General features: G+C 38.5%; 1 protein-coding gene and 1 long non-coding RNA gene across 2 annotated transcripts in view; one reads left to right on the top strand and one right to left on the bottom strand.

Annotated features, from left to right (window-relative positions):
- The first annotated feature begins 5210 nt into the window (after positions 1-5210).
- LOC143291676 (uncharacterized) overlaps positions 5211-20604 on the top strand; it is a 17376-nt gene continuing 1982 nt past the window's right edge. The window contains exons 1-4 of the mRNA XM_076601687.1: positions 5211-5342; positions 9430-9825; positions 12447-12532; positions 16673-20604. The exon at positions 16673-20604 is cut by the window's right edge and continues 1982 nt beyond it. Coding sequence (XP_076457802.1) covers positions 5282-5342; positions 9430-9825; positions 12447-12532 — 543 coding nt within the window. The 5' untranslated portion in view covers positions 5211-5281 and the 3' untranslated portion in view covers positions 16673-20604. The remainder of the gene's footprint in view (positions 5343-9429; positions 9826-12446; positions 12533-16672) is intronic.
- Positions 19481-20604, bottom strand: part of LOC143291677 (uncharacterized) — a 5471-nt gene continuing 4347 nt past the window's right edge. The window contains exons 1-2 of the long non-coding RNA XR_013056560.1: positions 19919-20604; positions 19481-19868 (exon numbers count right to left, since the gene is read on the bottom strand). The exon at positions 19919-20604 is cut by the window's right edge and continues 4347 nt beyond it. This is a non-coding gene — a long non-coding RNA (uncharacterized LOC143291677). The remainder of the gene's footprint in view (positions 19869-19918) is intronic.

The raw sequence follows: 20604 nt of genomic DNA, 5'->3' as shown, positions 1-20604 counted from the left end.
AAATATTGGTGAACTACTGATTTTAAACCGCATGTTAACTTTCTTATCAATCATAATTATGATTTATTTTGATATTATTCTAACATAACTTTTTATATCTATATTAGTTAATGGGCATGGCTGACCAGATATTACAATATTACAATATATCCCCTACAGCAATCAGTTGTTTGTAAGCAGGCATACAGCATATGTTAAGCTGAGTAAAACAAAGTGTGAGATATATACATGTGGTAAACTGACTGCAGGTTAGTGTAATTTTCAATTTATTTTCCCCCAAGTGAAACAAATACTGAATGCAGCATTATTTATTATGTGGAGCTATTTTCTCAATACTATTTACAAATGTTGGCAGCAACCTAAATAAAATGTTTGTAAGCGGACAGAATACAAATATTATGGGATTTATGCTGACTGTAGCTAAGTGTGACTATTTTCTCATACAAATAACAAATATTAACAGTATGATTAGTGTTTGGTAAACAACTGATTTCAGATAGCATTTTAACTTCACTTCCTGTCATAGTTCTAATTTGATTGTCTTTTGACATAGCTTATCATCCATCATAGGTCTGAGTGCAATCAAAGACTTACCTGCCTGATTTCACCTTCAGCCCCCTACCTTCACCTGAAATAAACATTAGCCAGCAGTTTGTTCTCACAGTGTTTGCCAAATGACTTGTCATTATGTATATCAGTGTGTTTTTTTTTATAACACTGTTTGATAACTTAAACACCGTTGATTAGTATCAGTGTGTTTTGATGTTTTCAGTTTAGTTGTAACTTGTGTTACTTCATATTGGAGAACTGTTAGTTCAACACAAATATATGCTTACATAATTGATTTCTCCTTCATGGTCTGAATGCAGTTGTAATTTCTTTTCTTCCTTTTCAAATCATAGTTTGGAACTGAAAAATGTTAGAGTCTGATTGCATCTGCAGTTATATCAGGCACAGTTTATTGGTATGAAGCTGTGCCACTGATGTGGAGAAGAAAATAACTGTCACAATTGCATGTACAGGATTCTCACACATCAATACTAATGTAAATGAAAGATGCAACAACCTGAAATTGTAAGGATGACTGGATTTCCAAATATCTTTTAGAGCAGTACACACTTCTACTTTATTTTCACCCACACATTATGTGCAAGCACACACACACACACACACACACACACACACACACACACACATCACACCACACCACACCACACCAAACACAAAAATACTACTGAACACTCACACAAACACTACTGAACACACACACACACACACACACACACACACACACACCACACCACACCACACCACACACAAAAATACTACTGAACACTCACAGTCACACAAACACTACTGAACACACACACACACACACACACCACACTACCCACTCACACAAACACTACTGCACACACACACACACACACACACACACACACACACACACACACACACACACACAAAACCACTCACTCACACACACACACACACACACACACACACACACACACCACCACCACCACCACCACCACACCACATCACACACAAAAGCACTCTTGAACATTCACACAAACACTACTGAACATACACTACTGAACACACACTACTGAACACTCACACACACACTACTGAAAACACACACACACTCACACACACACACACACACACACACACACACACACACACACACACACACACACACAGTCATTCCTTTATGTTCTCCTTCATCCACATGCTCACTGTATACAAATGTCATGGGATTAATGCAGACTGCAGCTATGTGTGACTATTTTCTCATCCAAATCACAAATATTAACAGTATGATTGGTGTTTGGAAAGCAACTGATTTCAGATAGCATTTTAACTTCCCTACCTATCATACTTATCTATCTTATTTCAGCTTCAGCTGAAATAAATATTTCCCAGCAGTTTGTTCTTACAGAGTTTGCCAAATGACTAGTAATTATGTATATAAGTGTTTTAATAACACTGTTTGCTAACTTACACACCATTGTATAATATCAGTGTGTTTTGATGTTTTCAATTGTAACTTGTGTTACTTTCTATTGGAGAACTGTTGGTTCAACACAAATACATGCTTACATAATTGATTTATCCTTCATGGTCTGATTGCAATTGTAATTTCTTATCTTTCTTTTCAAACCATTTTGTTTGGAATTGTAAAATGTTGGAATCTGATTGTATCTGCAGTTATAACAGGCACAGTTTATTTTATGAAGCTGTGCAACTGATATGGAGAAGAAAAGAATTGTCACAATTGCATGTACAGGATTCTCACACATAAACACTAATGTAAATGAAAGATGCAACAACCAGGTTTGGTTCCAATGTAGAATTATTCTTAAACAAATTATTACATTTTCTTATATATAGTATATATACACTTTTTGTATCTGATTGTAAACATCAACACATAGAGGACACACACAACACACACCCACACACACCTACACCCCCCACACACACACACACACATATATATATATATATATATACTCACACATATTCTCTCTCACACTCTCCAGTCAAAAGATCAGTCCACCAACTCTCTCTGTGTCTCTATCTGTGTCTCTCTGTCTCTGTCTCTCTCCCTGTATACATATATATATATATATATATATATATGTGTGTGTGTGTGTGTGTGTGTGTGTGTGTGTGTGTGTGTGTGTGTGTGTGTGTGTGTGTTTAAAACTAGATTTGTTTATTTGTGATTCTGCACACTATAGCTGTGTCTGGTCACCAAGACAGAAAAATACTGTAGCCAAGTGTCTTTTGCATACCATGTAATGTTTTTGTTATTTCTAGTGTGATAGGAAAAGAATCTTAAAATAAATAAACGAGTTTAAAAAAGAAAGATGAAATAAATGAACAATCAGTCAAGAGTATAAATTGTTATAGTTCATCTTGTCATGTCAAATATTTGGAATGAATAATTAAGTACAAGTAAATTAAGAAGTAAATGCATGAATCATTAAACAAATTATTAAGGACAGACAGACAGTTGGACAGATAGACCTGTATAATGAATAGTACAATATTAGATAAACAAGTACAATGCAGAATATATTCACTGAAAGAAAGGGTCAGTGCTAAACAACACATATTTTATTTCATTACATTGTTTGAGACAGTTAACAGATGAGAGATCATTTGGTTGATGTAACAATTAATATAGTGACTGGTGAGTGACTGAATGATTGATCAAATGATTGATTTTGCAATGAATATCAATATCATGCATGGAAAAGTGACTGAATAATAACTAATAAACAAGGTGGACAAGGTGTGTGATGAATAAATTCAAGGAAACGCGGTGATGTGTTTGAAAAAACGTCAAAAGAAAATAAAGAAACAAACAGTATAAAACAACAAAAAACATGTTATATCTAAATGTTGCCCCATTTCAAATGTAAAAAAAACAACAAAAACAACAACAACAAAAAATAACAACAACATCATCAAAAACATCATCTTTTCCTCGGAAAAAGTGGGGGGTATTTTCATGGCAACAGTCAACCATAATTTCCTCTTCAGTATCAACAATAAATCATCGTCAGGGCGACACTGACAGCACGTGACTTTCCAAATATGGAGCGTGATGCGTGATGCCTGGGGAGATTTGTCGCGCGTGTGCGAGCGACACGCCTCGCTACAAGTTTCAGGCGTCGGCGCGACAATGTAGCAAGGCATCAAAAAATGATGCGCGGCTGTCGCTGACGCCCCGTGGGCGACGGGCCTAAGCAATTAATTTTTATCTAGTGGACTAATTAATACTTCTTATCTGACACACGCATGTTCGAATTCCCGCGGCGTTACGTACATTCACACAAGTCTCACGGTTTCCGAACATTTGATGACGATGGAGTCTCCCGTCAGACCGACCAGGCAGGCTTATCTGTAGGTGTGCCCTCTCTCAGGTTGCGCAACACTTCCCACAGGTGTGGCAAGGGAAAACGTCGCTAACCCTTCTCCTCAATGGCCAGCGTTCTCTTGTTTTCAAAAGCCTGGTTGCCTGACCAGCACAGGTGACTTTTTATTTTATTTTATTTTATTTTTTTAGTGAAGAGGAGTTGCACAGTCCCTTCTAAAAGACTGGACTTTGGATGGAGTGGGAAGGGAGATAAGAAGGAGAGGTGTGTGTGTGTGTGGGGGGGGGGGAGGGGGGGGGGGGGGGGGGGGGGGAAGGGATGGGGGGGTTGGGGGGGGGGTAAGGGGACAGTGTGTGGGTGGTGGGGGGTGACACTGCTGGCACACTATAACACCTGTATTGCATTGCATTGCATTGCATTGTATTGCATTGCATTGCATTGCATTGTAATGTACATAAACTGACAGTTCGGTCAACAACAAATTGAGAACTGTTTCTCCTTGCAGTGGGAATTCATTTCCAGCTCAGTCTTTTGTGAAGGACTATATATGACTCTCGAACTAGGAGGCAAGATTACACTAGCTCTATAATACTGCCTTTCGGGCAAGTCGGCCTTTGGGAACCAAAGAAGAAAGAAAGAAAGTAAAAAAAAAAAGAAAGAAAAAAAAGAGAAAGAAAGAAAGAAAAGAAAAGGAAAAAACGGAAAAAAGAAGAAAAAAAAAAAAAAAAAAAAAGGAAAGAAAGAAAAAGAAAAAAAAAACCGGAAAAAAGAAGTAAAAAAGAAAGAAAGAAAGAAAAGAAAAGAACAGAAAAAAGAAAAAAAACCGGAAAAAAAAGAAGAACAGATTGTGTCTGTCTTTTGTGCCTCTGTGTGTGGTCGAGCGCTGGATGTGTGTGGATGTATGAACTAAGCATGTATGTTCAAATCTAAACAAGCATGTATGTATGTATGTTTGTATGTTGTATGTTATGTGTATGTGTGTGGTGGAAAACACGACAAATGTCTGAAAATAAATGGTGGTGGTTGTGGTGGTGGTATTTGTGTGCATGTGTGTCAGTGTCCGAGTGTGAAGTTCTCGGTATTGAACCACTCGAGGTCTACAGCCGTACAGCACTTGACTCGAAGCCAAGACAGGGGGAATTTTGACTCGCTGCTTTCAGTGCATTTTTAATCATTAAAATATTTCTCCAAATAGATTATTTGTGCTGTTGCCTTTTATTTTCTTCATTTATATGATTTCAGCTGGAGGAAAATGGCCTTAAGCTAAACCCATAACACAAACCATGGACTGATTTGCGAAAACAAGTCCGGAAGCAAAGTGTGAGTGTCTCCTATTTTTAGATTAGTGACCATGACACTGAGCTCTTCTTCCTGGTTGTGTGAGAAAAATGGCAGCTTTCAGGAAATTTGTCAGTTTTGCAGCTTTCATCCACCTCTGTTCCCTGTCAGGTGAGAACAGAAGTATTGTGATACCAGAGGACAAAGTAATTTTCTATACTTGTCATTCTTGTCTAGCTTTGACCAGCTGCTGGAAGGAATAATACACGTTTTCAGTTCTTTGTTGAAACCGAAACTGTTGAATGCGATTGGTCCACGCCCATTAACATATCTCGACAGAGAAAATAATCCTTTTTTGTTTTTTGTTTTGTGTATTATTTCCCAGCTGTGGGGACTTGCCCAGTTTGGTAATATACAATTTTAGCATCCTAAATTCCTGGAGCTCTATACACAGTATATTTCTTGTGTATTGCAGTGCCAAAGGACTGATATTGCCGGCTAAAAACAATGTAGAAACAATCAAGTTCTGAAAGACGGATGTTTGTAGTAGTAGTTGAGGTACGATAGGGACAAAACAACGTTTAAAAACTTTTAAACAGTCCCATATATGTTCCATAACAGAATTTGGTAGGGATGTCGGTCAAGGTCTGACGCTTCATTTACAGTTTATTCATTCACCAAACTCTCTAAAAATTTAAGATTTTTAAAAGAATTTTTGTCCAGTTGATTTTTGAATGAGTTAGTAAATGGTACTTGTTTTAGCTGAGTTGACAGTTGATTCCATACATTAGTAACTTGATAACTGAAGCGAAACTTTATTGTATTAATTTTTGAACATTGTACAAACATTTTTCCATCAGTATTTCTTGTGGAACTGTACTGAGGTGCAGAGAAGAACTGATCCCAAGACACATCAACATGACCATTAAGTTTATATGTTTCAATGAGATCACCACACAGCCTTCTATCCTTAAGGAAAAATAATTTAAGATACGTTTATTGATCATTATAAGTCATGTGCTTACAATCATGTACAATTTTTGTGTCTCTTCTATGCACCCTCTCAATTGCAATAGATTGTCACTTGAGATAAGGACACCACACAGTATTTCTATACTCCAAGAAGTCGCACTAGAGCTTTGTATGATTTTACAAAAATACCACAGTCAAGATAAGTAAAAGTTCTTTTGATTATTCTGATCATTTGATTTGCTTTACTTATGTCGTTATGAATGTGGTATGAATGTGTTGGTCAAATGTAAGATTTCTATCAAAAGTGACTCAAAGTTCTTTTTCATTTTCACATGATTTTACTGTAATACTATTTAGTTTCAAAGTGTATGTTTTGTTTGGATTTGTTCTGCCACATGCATCACTTTACATGTTGTTTATCAATCTGTTGAAGCCAGTCGAAAACATATATATAGTAACCTGTCAGATCATATCACATGTTCAAATTACATGAAATGTGTTTACATTAGATACAAAATAAAATTCTTATAAAGTTCTTTGACTTTCATTAAAATATAGCAATGCTCAAGGCACATAACATTCACAGAGTAAGTTTTCAAAAATAAACATTTCACATATAAATCATCATCACAAGTAAAACTTCTATACAAACTCCCCCCTCACTCCTTCTCCCATGCATTCGCTATTGACCACATAGTGAACATCTGTGTATCATCCATGTAATCATAATACTAAACACCATGCATGCATAGTCAGATGAATGCACACGTACACACATGCATGCACATACACACACATACACACACACACACACACACACACATGTGCTGGCGAGCGTGCGTGCACACACACACAAGAATCAAGAATTAAGAATCAAGAATATTTAATCCTTTCACCCCTTTTGGGACATGGAGGATATTATATAACAGCAATAGTATTTTACACCAAAATTAAACATAAACAATTAAAATAACATAACTATCAGAAACAGAATACAAACTATATGAAACACAACATAAATGATGATAGTATTTTTCTGGTATTAAACCTCAGGATAGATCAGACTACGTTGCTCATCTTTGTAACATTACTTAAGTTTACGAAATTGTCTTGGCTGCATGAAATAAATTACACAGAAAGCCTCTTCCAACAAGAAAAATTAAACAATTGCTGGCCTTTTTTTTCCCCGCTGACGTTGTATTGCAACACACACACACACACACTGTAAATATAAATGCACAGAAAAATGGAGTAAAAATTTATGGAGAGGGAGAAATGAAAAATCCAAATGCACATCATCTTAGATAAAAACAAATTCATTGTCAACCAACTGGATAAAACCAAATTTGGATGAAAATTATGGTATATGAAACATTCACTATTATTTCAATCAACAGTAACTAACAGCATGAGAAAAGGAGGGGGCTCATTTGTTATGCTGGAAAAGACAGATTTTTAGAGGCACTTGTACCAGTTGTAGTGTGGATGAAGTCATGTGTCATTGCGCCTGACAGCTCGGTTCCAGACCAGCTCATGACAAAGTCACCAGGTCCTGTTGCATTACTCTTTTGTCACAACAGATTTCTCTATGTGGAATTTGGTCTGCTCCCCCCAGGGAGAGTGCACTACTATTGTGCAGCGCCATCCTTTTTTAAAATTATTATTTTCTTCTTTTTTTCTGCCTGTTGATGTATTTGTTTTCTGACCAAGGTGGATTTTTCTCCAGAATTTTGCCAGGGAGAACCCTTTGTTGCCATGGGCTCTTTTACATGTGCTTAGTACAAGCTACACGCAGGACCTCGAGTAATCATCTTATTCAAATGACTAGCATCCAGACCACCACTGAAAGTCTAGTTGAGGGGGAGAAAATACTGGCAAGTGTGGTACAGAATACAGAAAATACTGGCAAGTGTGGTACAGAAAATACTGACAAGTGTGGTACAGAATACAGAAAATACTGGCAAGTGTGGTATTGAAAATACTGGCAAGTGTTGTACAGAAAATACTGGCAAGTGTAGTACAGAAAATACTGACAAGTGTGGTATAGAAAATACTGACAAGTGTGGTATAGAAAATACTGACAAGTGTGGTACAGAAAATACTGGCAAGTGTGGTACAGAAAATACTGACAAGTGTGGTACAGAAAATACTGGCAAGTGTGGTACAGAAAATACTGGCAAGTATAGTACAGAAAATACTGGCAAGTGTGGTATAGAAAATACTGGCAAGTGTTGTACAGAAAATACTGACAAGTGTGGTATAGAAAATACTGGCAAGTGTGGTACAGAAAATACTGGCAAGTGTGGTATAGAAAATACTGGCAAGTGTGGTACAGAAAATACTGACAAGTGTGGTATAGAAAATACTGACAAGTGTGGTACAGAAAATACTGACAAGTGTGGTACAGAAAATACTGACAAGTGTGGTACAGAATACAGAAAATACTGGCAAGTGTGGTACAGAAAATACTGACAAGTGTGGTACAGAATACAGAAAATACTGGCAAGTGTGGTATAGAAAATACTGGCAAGTGTGGTATAGAAAATACTGGCAAGTGTGGTATAGATAATACTGGCAAGTGTGGTATTGAAAATACTGACAAGTGTGGTACAGAAAATACTGACAAGTGTGGTACAGAAAATACTGACAAGTGTGGTATAGAAAATACTGACAAGTGTGGTACAGAAAATACTGGCAAGTGTGGTATAGAAAATACTGGCAAGTGTGGTACAGAAAATACTGACAAGTGTGGTACAGAAAATACTGACAAGTGTGGTATAGAAAATACTGACAAGTGTGGTATGGTACAGAAAATACTGGCAAGTGTGCTATAGAAAATACTGGTAAGTGTGGAATAGAAAATACTGGCAAGTGTGGGATTTGATCCTACGGGCTCAGATTCTCTCACCTCCAAGGTGGACATGTTGCCACTTGGCCATCAAAATCAAGTGAAGTTCCAAAAATGCGGCATCAATTGCAAGTGGATGCGTCTGTTGGGGAAGGCTGAGATTTTGTCAGCATTTGCGTGTTGTGTGGGTGCTGAAGTCCTTTGTGGAGGTCTTTTGTCAGTTTGACGTCAAGGTACACAATGGCTGTTGACTGTCATATGGGACTGGCCACTCAGACTTTAATGTTGACAGAGGTTGGTTCCCTCTTTCTGGAGATGTTGATGATGTGGCACGAATCAATACTGATGTTCATACATGGTAATATTACAAAAAAAATAAGTAATACTACAAATATGTGTATAATGTGTGTTTTTTAAAAATTCTTGTGTATTCCACAGATGCAGTCACCATTGTCATGGATTGTCCAAAAGAATTCGCCAATGATGCACTAAATGATGTCAGCTGCAGTGTCAACATTGAAGAAATAAAAGAAGCGAACTGCATTGCCATTCCCACGACTCTGAATTTCCAGTTGAAGCGCGCTGGTGAGGATAGAACCATCTCACTATGCCCAGTGGAACTCACGGATCCGTGCGGCAGTGAACAATCCCCTACAGTTGCCGGCCATTGCGGGTGTACAAAATTCAGCGGGGGCATGAAGACATTTGCATTAAAGTACTATGGGAATGCGACAAAGGACCGTGGAGCTGAGCTGATGTGTTCTGTTTGTGTTGAGACAGACCCCAAGAAAATCACTGTGGACAAAGGCAACTGTGGGAAGCTCTCGTTCAGTAGTGAGTGGAAGAGACTGGGAACACATCTTTTAGGATAGCGGTGCACACACGCACACACACATACACATGCACGCACACACACACACACACACACACACGCACACGCACACACACATGCACACACACTTACACACACACACACACACACACACACTTATGGACAAGTTTGGAAATTTGTTCACAACTGTTGCTAAAAACATCATCCCAGTGAGAATGATTGAATTTCTTGTTCTGTTCAGTTTTGTTTTATTTATTGTTCACTGACTTTGTGTGTGTGTGTGTGTGTGTGTGATATGTGTAAACCTTGTTTAGACTGAGCAACACACTAGACGCCACGTTCTTGGCATCAGAGATCTTTTCCCATCCCTCTTGCGGCCAATCAGTGGCAGCCTCTGTGCGTGTGTGTTTGTGTGTATGTGTGGGTCTGTGTGTTTGAGTGCGATTGTGCATGCGCGAGGGTGTAAGCGTACACAAGTGTCAGGAGAGTTCTGTGCATGTGCGTATGTGTGTGTGTGTGTGGGGGGGGGGGGGGACAGGGGGGGTAGAGGATGAGGTATGTATGTGTATGCATGCCTACACTGTGGGAGCAACGGAATATTGGAACGTGCGGGTGTGTATATATACATCTTTGTATATATGTGTGTGGGGTTGGGGGTGGGGGATATGGGCGTATGTGTGTGTGCTTGTACAAGTAAGTGTTCATCTGTGTGTGTGTGTGTGTGTGTGTGTGTGTCGTGGAAGCTGCGATACGTAGCCTAGAAATGAATGTGTGGAGGAGGGGGGTAGAGGAGGTGCAGGATAATGTGTGTGTGTGTGTGTGTGTGTGTGTTGGGGCTCATGTACGTTTATGTGCATTTGACTGTGCTTTCACTGTCTGTGAAAGTGCATGTTTGGTGCATATCTGTTATGCATATGTGGGTGTATGTGGGAATGTGTGTCTCCATGTTTTACATTTATTTTCTTATTTATGATCATTGTTGTCTTTTATTTATTTATTTATTATTATTATTATCATCATATTATTATTACTACTTTTTTTATATTATAATTATTATTTATTTATTTATGTATGCTTATTGTTGACTTCATCAAGTTTTTGCGCCTTATACATATTATTAGTAGTGGTTGTAGTTATTTTTTTATGTATTTATCTGTTATTTATTTATTCACCCCCCCCCCCTTTTTTTTTCTCAAGGCCTGACTAAGCGCATTGGATTACGCTGCTGGTCAGGCATCTGCTTGGCAGATGTGGTGTAGCGTATATGGATTTGTCCGAACGCAGTGATGCCTCCTTGAGCTACTGAAACTGAAACTTGTTTAGATTGAATTGACAATATAATTGATTCTGATTCACACAAACACACGTACAGTAAACCCACACACACACTGTCACACACACACATTTTCTTTAAGTAAATGAATTGATACCGATCAGTGATATTTACATCATGTATTGAGTAAAACCTAACGAAGAATTAAAATACTTAGTGATACTTCAAAGTACAACTTGACTGATGTGAACATAATGCACAGTAAGTGTCAAGCATGCACACTCAGTTAGAGAGGAGTTTTGTACAATGATATATGATTATATATACAATTATTTAGACTTTGTGCTGGATGGGTTTTTTTTGTTTGTTTTTGTCTTGTTTACTAAAATGCCTGAAGATGATTTTCAGACATTTTATAAAATGACTGAAATAAAAAAAATAAAAAGGAAATAAAGAGAGAAGAATTCACTACCATTACCTTGAACAGTCAGTATATATTCTCTTGATGAAAATATTTTAGTTATTTCACAGAGTGGCCTATTTTGCATATGGTATTCTGAATGCAGAACATATAAGATAGGAAAAACTGCAGTATTCAGTATTGTGTTCACTTGAAGATGTATACTGTGAACATCTTCACTGTCGTCACTTTTTGGGGTGCTGGGGAAAAAAGCTGTGTTAGTACTATGTACACTGAAACTACTGTAGCATCTCTGTAGGAATTAATGCTTTGAGGTACACAGACTGCACAATGAGTTCTGCTTTCACATGGAAATAAAGCAGAAGAACTCACTTTGTGATTTGTTGAGTATTGAAATTATTATGTGTTCATACTATTTTGTGAATGTTTCCACAGACTTACAAGCACTAAACATAGAAATAAATAAAAAAGAGCAATAACTGAGTAAGTCTTGGTCTCATCAGAATGACCTTCCTTAGCGTCGTCTTCTTCACTGTCCACATTCATAATTTCAAGCATGTCCAGTGCTTGCAAACATTAAAAAGGACCTTGAGTCAGAGACTGTTGTGGCATCAACATTTTGAAGAAGACTGGTTTAAATTCTCAGGAGATATTTTGCAAGAACTGTATGATCCAGAGACTCTTTGTGGTGCCCTCTAGTTGATATCTGGTCAGTTTGTTTGGAGAAAAATAATCAGCTAAGTAAAATAAAACTGAATAGCCATTCTTACAAAGTTATGTGTTGGAGGTGGGTGAATGTGTAGGAATTTTTATGTGTCAGTATTCTGTCAGCAAATCATGTTCGTTCGTTATGTGTGTTTGACATTGTGTGAGCCGGAAAACTTAGTGGTTTAGTTGACACAGCTTTGATCTGGTCTTGTTGTTGACAGCGGGTGGAGCGGGGAAGATGTCTGTCAGCCTGTGTGGAGTCATCCTTCCTATGATGGTGGCCGTACTCTTCAGGTTCAAGCCTTAGGTGGGTATTGGGTTGTGTCTTGCCGTGTTGTGTTGTATCGTGGTGTACTGTGTTGTGTGGCATTTTGGTGTACTGTGCTGTGTGATATGCCTTGTGTGATAATGTGGTATGCCATGTTGTGTGGTATTGTGGTATGCCATGTTGTGTGGTATTGTGATGTACTGTGTTGTGTGGTATTGTGGTGTACTGTGTTGTGTGATATGGTATGCCATGTTGTGTGGTATTGGGGTGTACTGTGTTGTGTGGTATTGTGGTATGCCATGTTGTGTGGTATTGGGGTGTACTGTGTTGTGTGATATTGTGGTATGCCATGTTGTGTGGTATTGGGGTGTACTGTGTTGTGTGGTATTGTGGTGTACTGTGTTGTGTGGTATTGTGGTATGCCATGTTGTGTGTTATTGGGGTGTACTATGTTGTGTGGTATTGTGGTATGCCATGTTGTGTGATATTGTGGTGTACTGTGTTGTGTGGTATTGGGGTGTACTGTGTTGTGTGGTATTGTGGTATGCCATGTTGTGTGATATTGTGGTGTACTGTGTTGTGTGGTATTGGGGTGTACTGTGTTGTGTGGTATTGTGGTATGCCATGTTGTGTGGTATTGTGGTGTACTGTGTTGTGTGGTATTGGGGTGTACTGTGTTGTGTGATATTGTGGTATGCCATGTTGTGTGATATTGTGGTGTACTGTGTTGTGTGGTATTGTGGTGTGCTGTGTTGTGTGGTATTGGGGTGTACTGTGTTGTGTGGTATTGGGGTGTACTGTGTTGTGTGGTATTGGGGTGTACTGTGTTGTGTGATATTGTGGTATGCCATGTGTGGTATTGGGGTGTACTGTGTTGTGTGGTATTGTGGTGTGCTGTGTTGTGTGGTATTGTGGTATGCCATGTTGTGTGGTATTGGGGTGTACTGTGTTGTGTGGTATTGTGGTATGCCATGTTGTGTGATATTGTGGTGTACTGTGTTGTGTGGTATTGTGGTGTACTGTATTTTATTTTTATTTATTTGTTTTTTTAGAATCTTGGTGTGATCTGGCTTTGGGTGCATGTTTTGTTATGGAGAGGCTGTTTGCCGTGTGTGTGTGAGGGTGTTGGTGAGTGTCCATGCATTTGTGTGCCTCAGTACGTGTTGCAGGGATGCATTTTCTGGAGGATGTCATAGGTGGGTGGGTAGTTTCCAATGTTCATTTATGCAAGTTTTTCACATGCTTCTGTACGTGTGAGTGGGTGGGGGTAGGAGGTGGAGGGGAATATTGATGGGGAGGCAGAGAGTGGGGAATGAAATGTAAAGTGCTTTGAGCAGTATTTCTGGAGAAATGTGTTCTGACACATAAATGTCCATTATTTTTATTATTATTATTATTATTATTGTGGTGTACTGTGTTGTGTGGAATGCTGTGTTGTATGGTATTGTGGTATGCTGTGTTGTGTGGTATTGTTGTTTGCCATTTTGTGTGGTATTGTGGTGTACTATGTTGTGTGCTTACTATGTTGTGTGATATTGTTGTATGCCATGTTGTGTGGTATTGTGGTGTACTGTGTTGTGTGGTATTGTGGTGTGTGTGGTATTGTGGTGTACTATGTTGTGTTGTATTGTGGTGTACTATGTTGTGTGGTATTGTGGCGTACTATGTTGTGTGGTATTGTGGTGTACTGTGTTGTGTGGTATTGTGGTGTACTATGTTGTGTTGTATTGTGGTGTACTATGTTGTGTGGTATTGTGGCGTACTATGTTGTGTGGTATTGTGGTGTACTGTGTTGTGTGCTTACTATGTTGTGTGATATTGTTGTTTGCCATTTTGTGTGGTATTGTGGTGTACTATGTTGTGTGCTTACTATGTTGTGTGATATTGTTGTATGCCATGTTGTGTGGTATTGTGGTGTACTGTGTTGTGTGGTATTGTGGTGTGTGTGGTATTGTGGTGTACTATGTTGTGTTGTATTGTGGTGTACTATGTTGTGTGGTATTGTGGCGTACTATGTTGTGTGGTATTGTGGTGTACTGTGTTGTGTGGTATTGTGGTGTACTATGTTGTGTTGTTTTGTGGTGTACTATGTTGTGTGGTATTGTGGTGTACTGTGTTGTGGAATTGTGATATGCCATGTTGTGTGGTATTGTGGTGTACTGTGTTGTGTGGTATTGTGGTGTACTATGTTGTGTTGTATTGTGGTGTACTATGTTGTGTGGTATTGTGGCGTACTATGTTGCGTGGTATTGTGGTGTACTGTGTTGTGTGGTATTGTGGTGTACTATGTTGTGTTGTATTGTGGTGTACTATGTTGTGTGGTATTGTGGTGTACTGTGTTGTGGTATTGTGGTGTACTATGTTGTGTTGTATTGTGGTGTACTATGTTGTGTGGTATTGTGGTGTACCGTGTTGTGGTATTGTGGTATGCTATGTTGTGTTGTGTGGTATTGTGGTGTACTGTGTAAAAAACTTGGAAAACCATTCTTCCCGTCTTTTACATCACATGAAACATGCAGGCTCACACACTGGTCTACCACGAAGACAGGTGTCCCCAGAACACTTATTGCTCACTCCGTTTTATCACAGTTTGATTCCTGACTTCTATCTGAACACTGTTTTGCAGTTCAGAACAGGCTGTGCTTTGCATATCCACTGACAGGCGTGTGTATATTTGTGTGTGCAGGTGGGAAGATGGGATTGTAGTAATTGGTGCGTGTGTTAGCCTCTATATGTGTGCGTGTGTGGGTGTCAAGTCAAGATTTTATTTCATGATGGTAAATTGAATAAGCAACAATTGCTTTTTTACATCAAGCCATCAATGAAAATAATAATTAAAAAAAAAAATTAAAGAGAAGGGAAAAGAAAGAAAAAAATAGAAGAAAAAATAGGGGGAGAGAGAGAGAGAGAGAGAGAGAGAGAGAGAGAGAGAGGGGAAACAAGCAGATGAAGAGCAACAACAACAACAAAATGCATATATATATATACAAGAATATTGTGATGAAGAAATACACAATTGCATTTCAATTTCACACACACACACACACACACACACACCACACACCACTGAATACAAATTCTCGGACACAATTACACCATGCCCAGCCCATCCACATGCACATGTTCCCCCATTTAGTGCAAAATCCTTGCCAACACAAGCATATACAAAACATTTCACAATTAATAGGAATATTAGACTAACAGGTCAAATTTTGTATTACTGTTAATTATTTTCAATGAGGTGATTCTTCAGATTTTTCTTAAACACATTCTTATTTACAATACTTTTCAGAGTGAGTGGGAGATTATTCCATAATTTTCCACCAGAATACAGAAAGCTGGATTTGTAAAGGTTGTTTCTTGGTCTGGGTATGCAGAGCATGTGGTTGTGTCTGTGTTCATTAGTTTTAAATTTGTCTGCAATCTTTTTTGGAGCATTTCCATACATAACATCATGCATGCAAACAGCTTTGTTGAAGTACAGCCTGTTGTGAAAGGATAATATGTTAAGTAGTTTATAGTCCATTGGGGTCAGGGAGTTCGGTTTTAACAATACTATTTTCAGTGCTCTTTTATACATGTGTGTGTGTGTGTGTGTGTGTGTGTGTGTGTGTGTGTGTGTGTTTGTTGACTGTTTTAAGGTAAATTTCCCTGATCCAGAATAATACAAGTGCACATATACATGCTTGTACGCTTGAACAGGAAACATTTCCTTTGCAGCACTCAGCGATACAACAATAACAACAGTAACAAGAACTACAAATACTTGGGGGGAGGATGTTCATTTATATGTTTCTTGATTGTTTAAGTTTATGGACAGATTATTGTTGTTTGTGAGCTGCATGTTTCTGTGCATTATCTGTGTGTGTGTGTGTGTGTGTGTGTGTGTGTGTGTGTGTGTGTGTGTGTGTGTGTGTGTGCTTACAGCAAGTGTATATGTGAATCTGTTCCATCATAATTTTGTGTGTGAATATATTTGTGTGTGTGATTCTGTTCTACCAAGCTCCTTTGCATTATGATAGTTTTTCTTTGAGGGGCATTGAGCTCTGAATTGTAGCAGAGGAGTGTGTTGTGCTTCTGTTTGATTATTTGAGTCATTATTGTTATTTCATTTCACTGTTGTTTTTTCTTTCCTTTTTTTAATGTTGCTGCATTTCAAGATGGGCTGAATGAATGCAGGTATACCACCACTTCACAACCACTTGGACGTATGGACGATGACAACAGCAACACCACAGATATAAAGTTCTACACAACAGCAGCAACGGCACCGTGGCTGATAACTGCTGTGGCAGCAGAAACATCATCATCATCATCAACAGCCACAGCGGCACCGACAGCAGCAAGTCTGAGGACAACGATGTCATGGACATTATCAGTCAGCAGCCACCACAAGGAAGATAGAAAGACGGCTTTGCTCTAAATCTAGAAGAACACACCGAACACTGAAATGTTTAATGTCATCAGCTGTAAAGCTGTAGTGACATAGCAGGTACTATCAGAACAAAATGGTGCAAAACAGATAAAATGGAACAGAAAGGAAAAAAAAAAACAGAATTGAAACAACATAAATTAATAAGAGATTTGTGACACTGTGGCGCTTTGTCTTTAGCTTATAGTACATGTGACAGGGGGGTATTGTTGCCGTGTTTTTTTTTCAGTCGTTCGTCTCCAAGGTTTGGACAGTACACAGAAAGCAAAGTACATATAAATCATATGATAAATATTTACGCATGTGACATAGACACACATCATGTCAGTACAAACACATACCAAAGAACTCGTAGATCATGAAATAATTGTTTATGCCTGAACATCAAAACCCATCATCTCAATATGAACACATCATATGATTACAAAGTCAAGATTGACCATCCAAATGTAGCCCTTCCTTTTTATTGATGATTTTTTTCCTCATAAAACCAGAGATAAAGAGAAAGTGGCTTCATCAGCAGAACTATACTGTAATAAGAGGATCAGTGCAATATGATACAAAACATACACATTCAGGGCTTGTGACAAGTAATAAAAAAAACAAGATCACGACAAAATGGCTGCCATATTTACCTTTGCTTGAAAACAATATATGAGACCCCCCCCCCCTTTTTGTTTTTCATGGGGGTACCCCCCCCCCCTTTTTGTTTTTCATGGGGGTACCCCCCCCCTTTTTGTTTTTCATGGGTATGTCTCCCCCTTTTGTTTTTCATGGGTATGTCCTGGTATGTCTCCCCCTTTTTGTTTTTCATGGGTATGTCCTGGTATGTCTCCCCTTTTTGTTTTTCATGGGTGTACCCCACCCCTTTTTTGTTTTTCATGGGTGTACCCCCCCCCCCCTTTTGTTTTTCATGGGTATGTCTCCCCTTTTTGTTTATCCTGGGTACCCCCCCCCCCTTTTTGTTTTTCCTGGGTATACCTCCCCCCCTTTTTGTTTTTCCTGGGTATACCTCCCCTTTTTGTTTTTCCTGGGTATACCTCCCCTTTTTGTTTTTCCTGGGTATACCTCCCCTTTTTGTTTTTCCTAGGTATACCTCCCCTTTTTGTTTTTCCTGGGTATACCTCCCCCCCTTTTTGTTTTTCCTGGGTATACCTCCCCTTTTTGTTTTTCCTGGGTATACCTCCCCCCCTTTTTGTTTTTCCTGGGTATACCTCCCCTTTTTGTTTTTCCTGGGTATACCTCCCCTTTTTGTTTTTCCTGGGTATACCTCCCCCCCTTTTTGTTTTTCCTGGGTATACCTCCCCTTTTTGTTTTTCCTGGGTATGCCCCCACCCTAATAGTTTTTGTTGTTGTTCTATTGTTCTATATTTTCAACTGTTTTTTTCTTTCTCTTTTTTCTTTTTTCTTTTTAATATACTTCTTTACCAAGTTTTTTGGAAGTTTGTTATGGGCTTAGTTTTGGGCTGAGCGCCCAAACTATCGACGCAGTCATGTATCCTGTTTGAAAACATGGTTACATGCAAAGACAAGGAGTCAGTGAAAGGACAGAAACGTATAAAATGCAAAAAAAATTAGCCGCAAATGTAGGACAGGTCAGGAAATCCAAGATGGCTGCCGGAAAAGAGGACGCTGCTACCGGTAACACAAGGGAGGTAACTACCAAGGGAGGTTATTTGCCGCAGCTTCTTTCTGTTTCTCCGCATAGTGGACTAGTAGTTTGGACAGGACAGAAATCCAGACCCCTGCCGGAGTCTGCACCAGTGGGTCACAGTTAAGTATGTGCAATTAAACATAATTTTAGGGAAAAAAATGTCCTTTTTTAAACATTTTTATTGTACTTATTTGATCTTTCCTCACTACCTTGTTTGTTTCAGAGAATTCTGTTCCCTTTCATTGCATTCTATGATGAGGTAGTTGTGGTGTACCTTCTTTGTTTGTTTTTCAGTTTGCTTTGTTTTGTTGTTTTTATTTACTCTCCATTTCATTTGTCTATTTAGTTCGTGTAGTTCATGATTATGGACTCATTTTTACTGCGGTTCATGCATTTAGGTTTTCTCTCTCCAGATATCTAAAGTATATTAAGACAAAACTTGATTGCCAGCTGGATTTTGAAAATAATTTATGTTGCCATATGTATGTAACTATATGCTTGGTCTTGCCATTTGATTTGAAATTGTTTTTTGAAGTAAATGTTTTCAACTCTGATTTTGAACATATTTCAACAAGTGGTCAGTTGGGTGGTAAGCAACTGTAAAAAAACCGAAAATACAAACAAAAGAAAGAAAAAAACAAAACAAAAAAACCAAAAAACAACAACCTCAAACCCCAAACCAACTGACATTTTTGTTAACGAATTAAGAATGTTGTAACATGAGCATTAATTGTATTCAAGTCTTTCCGAAGAATTTTAGAACAGTTGCATTGATCTTGGAAACAATGAGATTTGTTTTAAGACTGCCATTCACTGTCTGTGACAGTTAAACTGAACACTGTCTGGAAACCTGGAGAAAATGTGCTCCTAGAAAGGTTGAATTTTGGATTAACTGGTGTTCTTTGAAAAAAAAAATGAAGGAAAAAAAAAAATAACCCACCTGGTATTCATCAGTATTGATTATTTTTCATGATTTGTTGTTATCTTTCTCAATGCTTTGCCACTTTGAGTGAGTCAAGCCCCGAGTTGCTGGAGTGCTGATTGTGACAGAAGGCACCCCATTGTGGCCATTGTAGCACCACTTCCTCCTCATTTGTTTTTCATGGGTATACCTCCCCTTTTGTTTTTCATGGGTATACCTCTTCGTTTTTCATGGGTATACCTCCCCTTTTGTTTTTCATGGGTATACCTCTTCGTTTTTCATGGGTATACCTCCCCTTTTGTTTTTCATGGGCATACCTCTTCGTTTTTCATGGGTGTACCTCCCCTTTTGTTTTTCATGGGTATACCTCCCCTTTTGTTTTTCATGGGCATACCTCTTCGTTTTTCATGGGTGTACCTCCCCTTTTGTTTTTCATGGGTATACCTCTTCGTTTTTCATGGGTATACCTCCCCTTTTGTTTTTCATGGGTATACCTCTTCGTTTTTCATGGGTATACCTCCCCTTTTGTTTTTCATGGGTATACCTCTTCGTTTTTCATGGGCGTACCTCCCCTTTTGTTTTTCATGGGTATACCTCCCCTTTTGTTTTTCATGGGCATACCTCTTCGTTTTTCATGGGTATACCTCCCCTTTTGTTTTTCATGGGCATACCTCTTCGTTTTTCATGGGTATACCTCCCCTTTTGTTTTTCATGGGTCTACCCCCTCTTTAGTTTTTCATGGGTATGCCCCCACCCTAATAGTTTTTGTTGTTGTTATATTGTTCTATATTTTCAACTGTTTTTTTTCTGTTTAAAAAAAAATTATTATTATTTTTTTAATATACTTCTTTACCAAGTTTTTTGGAAGTTTGTTATGGGCTTAGTTTTGGGCTGAGCACCCAAACTATCGACGCAGTCATGTATCCTGTTTGAAAACATGGTTACATGCAAAGACAAGGAGTCAGTGAAAGGACAGAAACGTATAAAATGCAAAAAAAAATTAGCCGCAAATGTAGGACAGGTCAGGAAATCCAAGATGGCTGCCGGAAAAGAGGACGCTGCTACCGGTAACACAAGGGAGGTAACTACCAAGGGAGGTTATT

This window comes from Babylonia areolata, chromosome 17 (genome assembly GCF_041734735.1).
Source record: "Babylonia areolata isolate BAREFJ2019XMU chromosome 17, ASM4173473v1, whole genome shotgun sequence".
NCBI lineage: Eukaryota > Metazoa > Mollusca > Gastropoda > Neogastropoda > Buccinidae > Babylonia > Babylonia areolata.
Note: the sequence above shows the minus strand (reverse complement) of the source record. Positions and strands in the feature narration are given on the sequence as shown.